At 48.6% G+C, this 14,320-nt stretch overlaps 1 protein-coding gene across 1 annotated transcript in view; it reads left to right on the top strand.

Moving 5' to 3' along the window:
- LOC136991340 (obscurin-like) overlaps positions 1 to 14,320 on the top strand; it is a 176,250-nt gene that overhangs the window by 9,151 nt on the left and 152,779 nt on the right. Inside the window, 3 exon segments of the mRNA XM_067292206.1 lie at positions 71 to 346; positions 1,572 to 1,841; positions 2,061 to 2,324. Of these exon segments, the coding sequence (XP_067148307.1) occupies positions 71 to 346; positions 1,572 to 1,841; positions 2,061 to 2,324 (810 nt within the window).

Here is a 14,320-nt window from a genome sequence, read left to right as displayed (position 1 = left end):
AACTGAATATTGCTGGGTTAAGGACCTGGAAATGAAGCTAATAGTTTGTCTTTTTTAATGCCTTTCCTAGAACCAGAGGCCAAATTTGAAAAGAAGGTTGTCCAGAAAGAGCCCCTCATTGTTCAAGAACATGAAAACATCACTCTGACTACTTCAGTAACGCCTGAAACTGCTTCAGTCAAGTGGCTGAAGGATGGAATAGAAATCAAGGCGAGCAAGAAGTATGAGATCAAGAGTGAGGGGGCTTCCCGGACCCTGACGGTGAACCTGGCTAAGAGCACGGACACTGCTGTGTACACCTGCTGCACAAAGAATGACAAGCAGGAATTCCAAGTGAAAGTGCAAGGTGAGCAGGCAGCTGCCCCCAGGTCATGTCCCTGCCTAACAGCTCCATTTCCCTCGCGGGAGGATGGAGGTGAAGGAGTCCAAACTCCCCCTAAAACTGCTCTAGGCTCAAGACCTGAACTGCTGTTGCTGCTACTGTGGCTCCCATGCCATGGGCTAGCAAAGCTCCTCCTGCCTCTAAAGACCCAGTTGATGTCCTTTGCTGGGCTTTCGCTCAAGGGAACAAGAAGGCCTCCGATGGGTGCTTTTCCTGGTGTTTGCTTTCCACAGTCATCACAGCATTCCTGTCACCTCCTAGCCTAGTGGCTGGGGAGCGGGCAGGGCTTTAGCTCTTCCCCACTCTGTCCTCCAGCATGACAAAGCTGATGAGGAAGATGTACAGGGATGTTGTGTGAGGGTAACGTTTGTAAGCTGGTCCTGTGGGAGGACCTAAGCAGGGCCTAAACTGTCGCCTCTGTTCCTGGGACAGTGCACAGGGTTGCTGCTCCCTCATCAAGGCTAAGGCTCTAAATTGACTGTCTCATCAGAAGGATGGGGTGCAGCTGGTGCTCACACAGAGAGGAGAGGGTTGATGTCCAGGACCAAAGGGCTAATTGGGCCCACTGCTGCAGTATCTGCCCCCAGGCAATAACTCTATATCCCTTTACTGTCCCCAACAGCAGAGCATCATAAAGTCCAGCCAAAGAAAGGAAGGTGCTGTGCAGTGCAGTGGCAGGGAGACACACAGGCTAGGGTTCATCTCCTTTCTCCTCAGACATCCACACAAGATGTCTACAGCTGGGATGCACCCCCTCAGCTCTCTTTGGAGTCAGCGGAGAGGAACGGTTGCTAGTAGGTCAGAATTCGTCCGACCTATTGAAACATCTACTTCAGGATGAGATGAATCACGCCCTGGATTCGTTTAACTCCACTGTCTGTGTCTCCAGGGACGGAAGAGACAAAGGTGGATGGGGCTTATGCCTCTACAGATTTTTTTATCTAGTCAGGCAAATGAAGCTCTGATGTGAAAGAACAGATGATCTCATTTGGTAAAAGATGAGAAAGAAAGAAAGGCAAAACCAAAGCCTGTTTAAGGCACTGTTATTGCTCTACAGAATAATATTAATAATAACAAAATTCCATGTCAGAGGAATCTCCCTAAGTTTCCACATCTCTGGTTTGTCTCACACCATGTTCACCCCATGTCTCAAAGACATGCTCCTAAGTGTTTTCTTCCTTTCCATCAGCTCCCCGAGTGGTGAAATTCATTACGAGTCTCAACAGCGTGGTCTCTGAAGAAGGAAAAGAGGCTGTGTTCAAGTGTACCGTCTCTCCCAGTGATGCTGTGGTTACATGGCACAGGAATGGTGTCAAGATTGAAGCCAGCAAGAAGTATGTGATCTCGCAGAGTGACACCAACCACAGCCTGACGATCACTGATCTGACGGTGGAAGACGCAGCTGAAATCTCTGCCAATGCTGAGGGTGTAGAAAGCAGTGCCAACCTCAGGGTGCGAGGTAAGAGACAATAATGTCCCTTTGACAGGCTATCACTGATGCTGTGATCTCTGCTTTATATGGCCTTCCCCTTGACGGATTGTATTCGTAGTAGGGGATTGCTGCTTTCAGTTTATTAAATAAAGATGCCCAGAATGCATGGGCCACTATTTTAATTCCTCCCGATAGCCCGTTTTCTGGATCCTGCACGTTTTTGCTAATATCTTTCTCCTTTGGCAGAGGCCCCAGTCTCATTCAAGAAGAAACTGGAGCCCAGAACAGTTGAAGAGAGGGACACAGTGATCCTGGAGGTTGAGCTGACCAAGGCTGCAGAGGTGAAGTGGATGAGGAACAAAATTGTGCTGAAGCCCAGTGAAAACATAGAGATCAAAGCTGAGGGAACGAAGCATATCCTCGTGGTTAAGAACATCTCCTTGGCAGAAAGGGGCTTCTACTGCTGTGAGAGTCCTGATGACAAGACCCAAGCCAAGATCAATGTGGAAAGTAAGTTGAACGGTTTCCCATTCTGTAATTCCCCTGGATAGGGTTTGGAGATGGATTCTGGTCTCTTCCATGACAATTACCCGTCAAATGACTGAGAGAAGGTGGAAGCAAGGGCAGTACAAAAGGAACAACTGGCTGCTTTTTGTTGCCTCCATCTCATTGCACCGGCTTTCAGTCATGCTGTCGACCATTAAGCCTCCTAGCTCATTCTTCTCCCTCCTCTGAAATTTCTCCCTCTCTGGTTGACTCTGTTTTCTCCATCTTAGGGCTTTTAGCAAGCCATTCCCTGTTCAGCCATCTGTTGCCCTAATTCTCCTCTGTAAAGCACCTCTTTCAGAATGTCTCTTTATAGTCAGTCAGGGTTAGAAAAACTACAAGAGCAAATCTTCTATCCGTGGGTGCTGCCCTTTCAAGTAAACGAATGGTCTCTTGGCTGTAGCTCTGTACTTGTATCCTCTTTCCTACATCCTTTTGTCATGTTTGTTACAGGATAAATGAAGACAGGATTTAAGCACTTAAGGGCTCTCTAATTTTGTCTTTAAAGCCCCTGCCACCAATTGGTGCTGTCTAAGTCATAAATAATAGGTAAGGAAGGACTTGATAACAGACTTCAAGTACCTAAAAGGCTGTTGTAAAGTGGAAGGGAACAATCTGTTCTCCATGCGGAAATAATGACAGGAAATAATGGGCTTCAATTGCAATGAGAAGGATCCAGGTTGTACAGTAAAAAAGCTTTCTGTTGGTTGGATGACTGAATAGAATCATCTGAAGAGGTTTTGGAGCCTCCATCATGGGCTTAAGAAAAGGTTAGTGAAATATCTGTCTGGAATTACATAAAGAGCTGAGCATGTCCCAGAGCAGGGGAGAAGGGCTGGATGATCTTTCTAGGTCTTTCCAGCCTCATGTTTTTGTGATTTTTTTTTTTTTTTTTTGGATGGTGTGAGTACATACCTTTACACAAGATGAAGAGACTGATTTGATGCATTGGTTCAGATCTTTGTTTTAGATTTTCATCAGTGCACAGAGGTCTAGGGCAAGGTTAAAATAGGTTAAGTTCTGAGTAATTGTGACTTTGCACTGAAATAATGGGGAATTTTTGGATTTGGGTGATTCAGCATCATCTTTTTGTTGTTTTGGATGTGGTTAGACCCAGATGAACAGGAATCTGAGCCCAGGAAAATATAAGCAAAAACTTCTGCAAAGTAAGCAAACTCTTGTAACTCATCTCTAATCTGCTTAGCTCTAGAATAGCCTTACGGTTCCCCTCTCTAAGATTTCTTGTACATACCGACTGCTTAATTTTAACTCCTGCTGCAGGACTTCTCGTGAAATAATTGGTAAGAGTCTCTCATGAGGCTGGAATCTTTGCCGTTGTCCTTTGCTTCGTGACTCTGTGCAGCTGCATGTGCCCTATAGCTAAAAGCTGCTTTTCCTCGAGGACACCTGTGATTTCCTGTCATTCCTCAAGTTAATCCACCTTAGTCTTTCTGCTAGTGCAGATGTATTTTGGTTATGCCCCTGCTGTGAAGTGTCTTTCTCTACTGGCTATTTGAGGAACCACGGGGGACTGAGATCCTGATTTAGAACTAGACTTAGGCTTACTGTTTCTGTTAAATGGGATGAACTGGGATTGTAGAGCGTAGAGCAGTGTAGCACTTCCATGTTCACAATGTCTTACTCCATCCTCTTTCACGTGTTGCACCCCAAAGCATTTTTTCAGACTCTGGGTGATATCCAGTTTCCTCCCAGCAAGGTGTTTCATCACCACTAGCTGTAGCTTCAGTTACTCCTGTTTGTAGGCACTGGCTGTTGCTATAGCCAAGTGTAAAAATGAAAGTGATGGAAGAGTGTTTGTACAGAAAGGAATTGGTTAATCCTGATTGCTACCAACAGTGTTTTACACTGTTTTGGATAAGGTGAGTCGTGTAAGCATAAATGGGTATCTGACTCTGGTTTAGAAACTTCCCACTCTGAGGGAGGAAGGGGGAATTGGTACCAGATCATTCTGGGTCTTGTGCTTCCCAGACTTTCTTATCCCTTATGCTTAGTGTCACTATAAAAGGTAGCTCCACTGATCGACTGAGACTGTTTTGTGCAGTGACTGAAACTCAAGGTGATCTGAGATGAACCGTGAACACCTCATTGCATCAGGGAATGTTCCTGTCTAATTAATTTTATGTCGGGGACAAAGAAGTCCACGGTAATGGGCAAAAGAGATTCTTTTTGTGGATGCAACAGGAAAGGTGGCCATATGCAAGAATATCATTAGAACATATGCATTCTATATCCAAGTCCTCCAGAGCTCTCGCTCTGCTTTACAGCACAAGCAAAACTCTAAAAAGTATGAGTTTAAAATTATGTTCCATTTTTTGGCATTTAAGACCATGGCCTATTTTTTTTAGATGAATACATAAGAGCTTATATTGAGGTCAGCAGAAGCTTTTTAAATGCTCACAATCTGGGGAACTGGGCTACTATTACTTGGTGCTTGGCTTTGGACTGAGAAGCCTGATTTTAGATGACCTTTTTTTAAACACCAGACTGGACTGATACTCTTTGGCTTGAGCCTGCGTACAGTGCTAGGTAAACAAGGAATAATTATGTGAAACTATGTTGATTTACTCCAGTATAAAAGATGCTCAATCAAAAAATAAGGCTCTATCCTGATCTTAGGATGTCAGGAGAGCCTAAAAACAACTGAGCTGATCAAACCAACAGCCTGTCTGTGTGAATACTTTATTTTCAACTGTGAGAAGGAGGAGATGTTTGAGGAAGGCTTCAGTATGTAAGTCATGGGTAAAGTGATCCTTCCTCTGATATACCTATAAACATTCAGCAGGGAAAAGCATAATTAGGTTAGTTAATTACAGCAGAAATTATACTGAGAACATGGGTATGAAATTTCAAATCCCTTGACATGAAATACAGTCTATTAAATCCGGTAAAAATTCCATCATTCCCCAACTGTCTGCTACTTTATAAAAGACAGACCTTTGCAAAAATGATTTTTTTTCAGTCCTATATACAATACAAGCTGAGGCTATGCCTAGGAGGTAACTTACTGAGTTAGGAATTGCTATTTATTTACTTGACGTTTTTGAAAATCACTTTCCCTTCCTCTCCAGAATAACTGCAGTTTGATCCGCAGCCCATTCACTGTTTGAAAGGTTGGAATATCTGTTAACCGAGATGAAAGGTTAGACTGTCACAGGTAGACTGTGTTTAGTTTGGTGATCAAGGTAACCGGGAAGGGTTAGGGACCGGCTGCTAACTGAGATGAGAAATCGGGAATGGATGCAACTTCAAAGAGAAAAGCCGGGAGAGTTGGTGTCTTAGTTCGGGAAGGAAAGAACGAGCTTCTTCCCGCATTTGTGAGGTTCCAAACACGTTCTTGGGGCAAATTTGTGCTTATGCAGTTGAGGCCCGGGAGGGGACCGTGAACGGGGAGCCAGTGTGGTTTCCTTGGGAGAGGAGTTGGATAGGATCCCGCATGTGGAAGAATGGTTAAGTGAAAAGGGGCATGATCTCTTAGAAGTGAGCAATCCTGTCTTCACGATGGAGGGAGGATCCCACGGCTGTGTGAACTGTCCTTGAACATTCCTAGACCATTACAAAAGGGGAAGGCAAGTAGTGGTAAACAAGTCAAGGAGGGGGCCGACAAGCCCCTTCACGTGAACAGCAACTTTGCACCAATCATGTATTCGCTTTAGGCGCGTGAACAGAGACTGTAAACCAATCATACAGCTGTTGCTAGCACATGCTCTATCGCCTGTCTATATATACTCTGTGTAAGCTCTAATAAAGGGAGAACGACCATACTCATATTGAGACTCATCGTTACTCCGGGCCCGTCCCCCCACTCCGACATCTGGTAGCAGAGGATGGTTTACTTCCGTGACTACCGATAAGAGCTCCGAGACTGCGGTAAGCAGCGAGAGGACGGGAGTGGGGATTGTACGGCTGAGAGGAGTGCTGGTTGTACGCCGCTAGCCAACCAGACACTGGTCTTCGGGGTCGCTCCCCGCCTCTCAGGAAGCAGCAATGGAGGCTGATGCTGCTGCCACCTTGCTCGCCGGGATACTCTCTAAGAGAGGGATTGACGCCCCGGTAAAGCAGTTGCACCGATTGATTAAGCTAGGGCAAAAATGGGGTCATTTTTCCGACACCCATATGCTATTTTCCGTATCGGAATGGCGAGATTTCGGAGAGACAATGTGGCAGAAGACGATTGGGGGAGGCGAGAAGGAGGAGAGGGCAATAAGAGCTGTTTGCGCACTTTGGAACACCGTACTAGAGACTTTAACGGCAGTGTGCCGGTCTGTCGGGGAGGCACTGCAAAGGGTGCGGGAGAACTCTGAGGGGGAGGCATCGACAGCGCCGTCACCCGCTGCGTCCCAGAAAGCGGAGGTTTCCTCAGAGCCGGCCGGTCCGAGCTCCGAGGCGAACGCGGAAGTGCACCCGGAGGAGGCTCAAAGAGGGGCGGTGGCCACGCCCCTTGCTGACCTCATAGACTCGGGCGGGAAGGAGTGCCGACCCCCTCCTAGCGCTCCTCCCCCGCCGCTGCCTAGCAACAGTCCCCTGTACCCACCGTTGCCGCTGCCTGTGCCACCTCAGCGGCCGCCTCTACCCTCCTTCAACGAGACCACCCGCTCACGCCAGACTCCATCAGAGCACCCCCCACTGCTTTCGTCCAGCGAGTCTTCGGGGGACAACACGCCTGGCACCAGAAATAAAGTACCGCCGTCACCAGGAGAAACCGTAAGAGTGCTACAGGAGCTATCGGAACGCCTGAAAAAAGTGGAGCTGCAGGCGCAAGAGAAAGAGGGAGGAGTACCTCCCTGCTTAATGAATCCCCTCGCCGGACCTCCAAGGGAGTCCCGCTGGAGTGGTATTATCAAGGACGCTATAATAGAAGGACAATGGAAGCCTGTTGCGGGGTCCGAGGGCCCCACAGCACTGGCGTTCCCCGTGCTACAACAGAATGGTCAGGGGAAATGGGAACCACATGACTGGAAAATTTTACAACAAGCCGCCAAGGGTTGGGAGCCTGTAAGGCTCCGGCGGGGGCGACGCCTGGACTCCCGGCAGGAACAGATACACAAACACAAGGCACACTAAGGTCAATGCTGAGCGTTTATTACCTCTGCGTCTGAGCGGGGGTTCCCCAGCGATTTCCCGATCGAGGCAATAAAGGAGCGGGAGAGTCCCTGGCACCGCTGAGCGTCGGTCCATGGCGAAGAACACCGGGGGGGGCACTATACGTGGGTTTTGTGTACTACACACATGCGCAGTGGGCACATTGAGCTCATCGCTAATCTCGAGTCAAAGCCCAGGTGCACACCACACTGGCACAGGCCCAGCTACATGGCTATGGGTCAACATGTCCTGTTGATGCTCCTTTTCCCACGGAACGGTCTGGCTAGCTTCCATCGCCTATCTCCTTGACATTCTTCCGCACTTTCCCATACACTCCACCCCCGCGATGGAGAGCTAGTTACAGGCCATTCCAGTCTTCAGAAGGGCGTGTGGTATGAGGGCAAGGGAATTTACAAAGTAATGAAATCAAAACATAACATAATATAATGCGAAAGATAAACAAGAGTTCTCCTTGTATGAGGTGGCCCGGCCATCCCCTTAGGGAGCCAAACCAATTAGCCAGCCAGGCATCTCCGCCATTCTGCCAGGTATGTTGGATAATGCTCTGTAAGTGGCTGATATCAGTCTCAGTAGATGCTGATTCTTCAGTGATGGTAAAGCAGCACATCCCGGCAAAGTCAGGACATCCATGGTTGTAACACAGTAGGAGATAGTCAATCACTAGATGGTCTTGCAGTGTTTCTTGCCGTACCACTCCCAACTCTTTATTTAAAAGAGGCAATGGCTCTAGATGTCCAATTTAAGCCTTGAGCTAAAGCACAGACAACATGCTCTAACCGTTTACAATCATGCGCCACCACCCCTGGGATCCCAACTAGGCTTAGCAATAGGCCTAGGGCTTCCGCATGAGAAAATAAACTTACATGGAGGTTACAAATGGCATCTAGGATATGTCACGGGGTCCTTCGCTGCTCCATCATAAAGGGAAGGATGCTTAAAGTAACACAATCTACAGTGCATGGGCCACCTGTGGCGTTGGCTGGTACATATGTATATGCTGTAGTGACACACAGAAGGAACCAACCTAAGGGTAGTATAATGTGAGCAGATGCATAAGCAATATTTATAGTGTCATTACAAATTAACTGTGTATTGGTTACATACCGCAGAACAGAGGTAGCATTTACAAAGCGAAAGCAAATATATGCTTTAGACATGTTAGCTATACAAAAAGAGTAAGTCCAAGGTGTCATCTTTTGGGAAACAATACCCAAATTGTATGAATTCATGGGAGTAACAGAAATACCCTTTTTTTGTATATAACTCTGTAGTACCATGAGTGGAGCTGGTACACCTATGTAACACGTAGTTAAGACATCATCCACTAATCGTCCTCCTGCAATACAGAAAGCAGAGAGGTTAGCTGATCTTTGTGTGAGCCAAATCCATGTATTTACATGGGAAGCTGGATGGTCTTGTAGATTAACGGCATCTGTCGTGGTCAACAAGAGGCAACATCTCAACAGTAGCTTACAGATGCCGGCGTGATAACCTGTGGATGGGAAGATAGAAAGGCATAGTATCACCATCAGGAAGAACTAGAGCAGTGGCTCCTGGACCATCTGCTAGAACAGTGCCAGGCCGCTTTTCCTTTTGAGGAGTTAGTATCCACACACTGGCTAAAGAGTGTGTTGAGGGTGTTTGCTGAACTTGAGGCACTCCGGCACTGTGGATCAGAATTCCTCGCAGTATCGGTGCTCCCTGTGCAATATTCACTGGCGTGGATACGGATACCTGGAAAGATAAATCTTGAGAAAAGGTCAATAAGAGTGGGGCTATTTGGACAGGTATCAAAGGTGTAAACAGCCATACACACTGTGAAGGGCAATCAAGTCTTAAATGTAAGCTTATAACCCTTTGTTCAGTAATCGTGAGTTGCTCCGGTGTATAGAATTCTACCTCCCCGGAGGCGAGTATGCAGGGGGCAATTCCCCCTTCCATTACGGATATCCGAGCAGGAGTTGCTAGAGTCGGTTTGGCTTGTACTCGCTCATAGGGAGTAAGCATTCCAACACGCCTGTTGTTAAGCATAAACAGCGCTTGTGGGAGCATGCTCATCCACCCCCTTAAGGTTTGCGTGGTGGTAAGCTTTCGAATTTGTTCTTTTAGCAGGCCATTCATTCTCTCTATTAATCCACTATCTTGAGGGTGGTATGGTATATGCAAGACCCAGGTGATCCCCAAGTCCTTTGCCCATTCTTGTACTACATGGCCTGCAAAGTGGGTACCTTGGTCACTCTGTATTTCTTTTGGTATACCATAAGTATACATGAGCTGCTCTAAGCCCCGTACAGTAGAGGATTGATTCGCATGGGAGGTAGGATATGCATACATAAGGCCTGTGTAAGTGTCTGCAGCAGTCGATATATACTTTCGCCCCTGTGAGGGGGGTAACGGGCCTACATAATCTACCTGCCAGGTCGCAAAGGGTTGTTCGCCTCGCTTGATGCGACCATATGTGCTGGTGAAAGGCACTTTTGTTATCTTCATACAAACGGGACAGTTAGCACGGGCTGTCTTATACCAATGTAGGGCTAACATGGGATGGCCTTGTGATAGATCCCAAGCCTGAGCTGTGATGGGGCCACGATGCCCTGATCGTTCATGCGCTTGCCAAGCTTGCTTTAACTCTGAGGGAGTTGCCATCTGGTCGACTGCTGTATTATGCTGAGTTTCGAGGGTCTCCTGCTTCTGATGGGCATCGACATGTCGCACAGACACAGCTTTAGTTTGCACAATGTCCCAAATCCTTTCCCACAAGGGGCTCCCCCAGAGTTCCTTATCATGTATCTTCCACTGTGCAGCGGCCCATGTTGGTAACCAGGTTCGCAGACCCTTGTATACTACCCAGCTATCCGTATAGAGGTAGCGTGCATCTCCCTCATCGAGAGCTATAGCTGCAGCCTTTAGTTCAGCCCACTGACTTGAGTATCCCGTTCCTGAGGCAAAACAGATAGTATCTGTGGCAGGATTATATGCTACAGAGCGCCACACTCGCTCTCCTGCCCAGGAATACACCGCACTGCCATCAGAAAACCAGGCCCACTCTCGTTGCTCAGGAGATAACGTCTCAAAAGGAGGGGCCTCTTGGACAGGCGATGGCTCTATTGGGGGAGCAAGGGGGGGCAGCCCCTCTGGCTCTGACAAGAGAGGCACGTGCTCAAAACGTACCTCCCCTAACAAGGTTGCATGCGGGGTGCTCATGTCCTTTCTCCCTGCCTTAAACCGGGCTTGTAAATAGTGTTTCCATTTCCACTGAGTTGCAGCTTGGGCCACCCCCACATGGGCCCTGATGGTATCATCTGTCACCCATGCCTGAATGGGGATGGGGGTGTGTACGGTCACCGGGTCACGTCCTGTAACTCGTTCGGTATCCTGCAAAGCCCACACCACAGCCAAGAGCTGTTTTTCTAAAGGTGTATAATTTGCTGTGGCCCCTTGCAGGGAACGGGACCAGAAACCTATAGGTTCCCGCCTTGCGTGGGCACATTGCTGCCACAACCCCCAAGACACCGTATCCCCCATGACCGTTACCTCCAGCTCGAAAGGTCGTCCCTCATATGGAGTGAATAGTTCGCAATGTTGGACCACCGCCTCCTTGCACAGGTCGAAGGCTTGCTGGTGTTCTTTAGTCCGTTGCCACTGGCTACTTTTTTTGGTCAAACGCTGTAGCGGCCGCATTAAATATGCTAAGTGGGGTATAAAGGTCCTCCAGAACCCCAAAAGGCCCAAAAAAGCTTGTAGTTGTCTCACAGTAGTGGGGACAGGGTACTGTTGAATGGTATTGCGCACTTTCTCAGGGATAGCTTTCGTCTGCCCCCTCCAGACTATCCCTAAGAATTGCACACTGATGTCTGGCCCCTGTACCTTCTTAGGGTTTACAGCCCACCCCCGCTCCTGTAGGGTCTGTACCAGCAATGATAACTGCTCACGGACTTGTTCTTCAGAAGGTCCCATTATCAAAATATCATCGATATAATGATGGATGGTACACTCTGTAAGTGGGGGGGGAAGATCAGCTGAGATCATCTGGTGGCAAATAGTGGGGCTATGTTTATAGCCCTGAGGAAGGACTTGAAATGTATATTGCTTATTATCCCATGTAAACGCAAATTGGTCTTGCGATTGCGGGGATATAGCGATAGAGAAGAATGCATTTGCCAAATCAATGACAGCTTTCCATTCTTGCAGATGTTTCCCTATGCCTTCCAGCAGAGTTACCATGTCAGGTACTACGGCTGCTAATGGTGGGGCGACTTTATTTAGCTCCCTATAATCCACAGTCATACGCCATGAGCCATCAGGCTTCCGAACAGGCCAAATAGGACTATTGAAAGCCGACAGGGCAGGGCGTATTATTTGGGTATGCAATAAAGCATCTATAGTTTCCTGAATTTCCTGTTCCCCACCAGGAATTCTGTATTGCTTCACTTGCACTACAGTGGGGGGAACCGGTAGATCCACTGGGTCCCATTTTGGATACCCTCTAATCAAAGTAATGGATCGCAACTGCGGTAACGCAGAACTTTTTCCAAAGGAGAACAATCCTTATAGGGTCTGAATATCTCTGCCCAGTAGCACATCGATCCCCAAGATACACTCGTGAATCAGTGCTAATAAAACAGTGGCAGAAAATGGGGGGGTTTTGCCAATTGCTAACGTAACTACAGCCTGTCTCGCCGGGGTGGCTGATCCTCCCAACCCACATATATGGGTAGTGGCCTTCCCCGGAGCTACCGCACTATGTAGTGCAGTAGCTTCTGCCCCAGTATCTACTAAAGCAAGCACAGCAATTTCTCCTCCAGAGCGCCAGCGAATTCGCAAGGGTACATAAGGGCATCGGTCCCCCCGATGGTAAGCCGCAACTGACGCTCGTATTGCAGGGGACCCGCCTCCCCCTCATTGTCTTTTGGCCGGCAGCTTCCACGCTGTGGCTGGAGCAGGGGGGGCGGTAGGCTGTGTTCGATATTGCTGATTAGCAGGTAGCCGCTGCCACCGCTTGAATAAGTCAGCAGTAGAAAGACCATTTATCTCATCACGTAATACCCTTGCCTGCAGCAAATCAGTCCACATCTGCCGCCTCGTTACCTTTCCACTCAATTTAGTAGTCCCTGCCAATTTTCTTCCTTTGGAATTCCGAACTGCTCTCGCTTGCTTAGTATCTGGTTCACCAACAAGTGTCAAATCCCTTATATTGTGTATTAAAGCCCCCACTGTTCCAGTTGCAGGCATTACTATGCCAAATAGTAAGGGCTTTAAGGCACTTGGAGCCCCCCTTAATAACTGGGTCTTCATCTGCCGCGTTATTTCCACACCGTCCGGTCCTTCTCCATCTGCTAATCCGATTGCTACCCCTAGCTGCCGCAACACGTTGATCCCTTCCTCCAAAGTACGCCACGCTCCCACTGTGGCGACTAACTCATCGGTGGACGGATAAGCACCTAGCACAGCAGCACATAACCATTGATATAATGTTGGAGCTACGATAATATTTCCTGCCCCGTCCCACAGAGCAGTTAATTGGGTAAGATAATACTGAATTTGAGCATCGGTTGATAAGGGGCTCATTAAATTCAGCTCCTCTCTTACGAGACTAAGCGATCCGGCACCTGCATCCCATGCTCTCACTAACCAGGCTAACAAAGACTCCCCGTGCTGCTGCTGGAAAGCAGTTAAAAACTCACGCAGTTCCTTCGGGGTATACGTCCTAGATTGCTCCACTGTATTCCCGTCTACTTGCCTCTCCCCCTTCAGTTGCACAAGAGGTCAGACCTGGGGAGTAGCCGATTCTCCTTCTAATCCAAATTCAATCTCCGAGTCAGATGAAGTACTCCAAATATTACCATCCCACTCCTCTGGGTCCCAGGAAGGTCTAGTTATTATTGCTCTCACCTGTGCAACTGTAGCTGGGGCTTTACCATAGCGCACACGGCGCTTGTTAGCCATTCGTAAAGCTAATCGCTCTACCCTATGGGTTAATTCCTGACTCTTTTCAGCTTGGCTCGTGATCAACTCCTGTGCTACCGCCCTCGCATCACGCAAATCTCCATTCTCCTTCTCCAGATCTTTTACTCGTTGCTGCAAAGATGATACCTCATTATCTAAGGCTCGAATGCCCGTCAACAGCGCCCACCCTAATTGTCCGGCGAGCTTCCGAGCTGCTTCCGAAGCAGCACGAAAGGGCATAGCCTGTAAAGCGGATTCAACCGCCTTCGGGGTAACATTTTCCCCCTGTGCCAACTCTGGCCAGTCCTGGGGGACTGCCAGAGCGGCAAGCAATGCAGCTACTGGCCCCCACCGCTCAGTCTGGGGCCATCCTGGCAGCCGCAGGCGAGCAGTCCCTCCGTGGCTCTCGCCCTCCCCCTTCGCTCTCCTTGGCCACGGCATTGTCGTTTGTGTATCCTGCCGACTACGCCAGTTGTAAGGGTCCGGCGGGGGCGACGCCTGGACTCCCGGCAGGAACAGATACACAAACACAAGGCACACTAAGGTCAATGCTGAGCGTTTATTACCTCTGCGTCTGAGCGGGGGTTCCCCAGCGATTTCCCGATCGAGGCAATAAAGGAGCGGGAGAGTCCCTGGCACCGCTGAGCGTCGGTCCATGGCGAAGAACACCGGGGGGGGCACTATACGTGGGTTTTGTGTACTACACACATGCGCAGTGGGCACATTGAGCTCATCGCTAATCTCGAGTCAAAGCCCAGGTGCACACCACACTGGCACAGGCCCAGCTACATGGCTATGGGTCAACATGTCCTGTTGATGCTCCTTTTCCCACGGAACGGTCTGGCTAGCTTCCATCGCCTATCTCCTCGACATTCTTCCGCACTTTCCCATAC

Source organism: Apteryx mantelli, chromosome 2 (genome assembly GCF_036417845.1).
Source record: "Apteryx mantelli isolate bAptMan1 chromosome 2, bAptMan1.hap1, whole genome shotgun sequence".
In the NCBI taxonomy this organism is placed as follows: domain Eukaryota; kingdom Metazoa; phylum Chordata; class Aves; order Apterygiformes; family Apterygidae; genus Apteryx; species Apteryx mantelli.
Note: the sequence above shows the minus strand (reverse complement) of the source record. Positions and strands in the feature narration are given on the sequence as shown.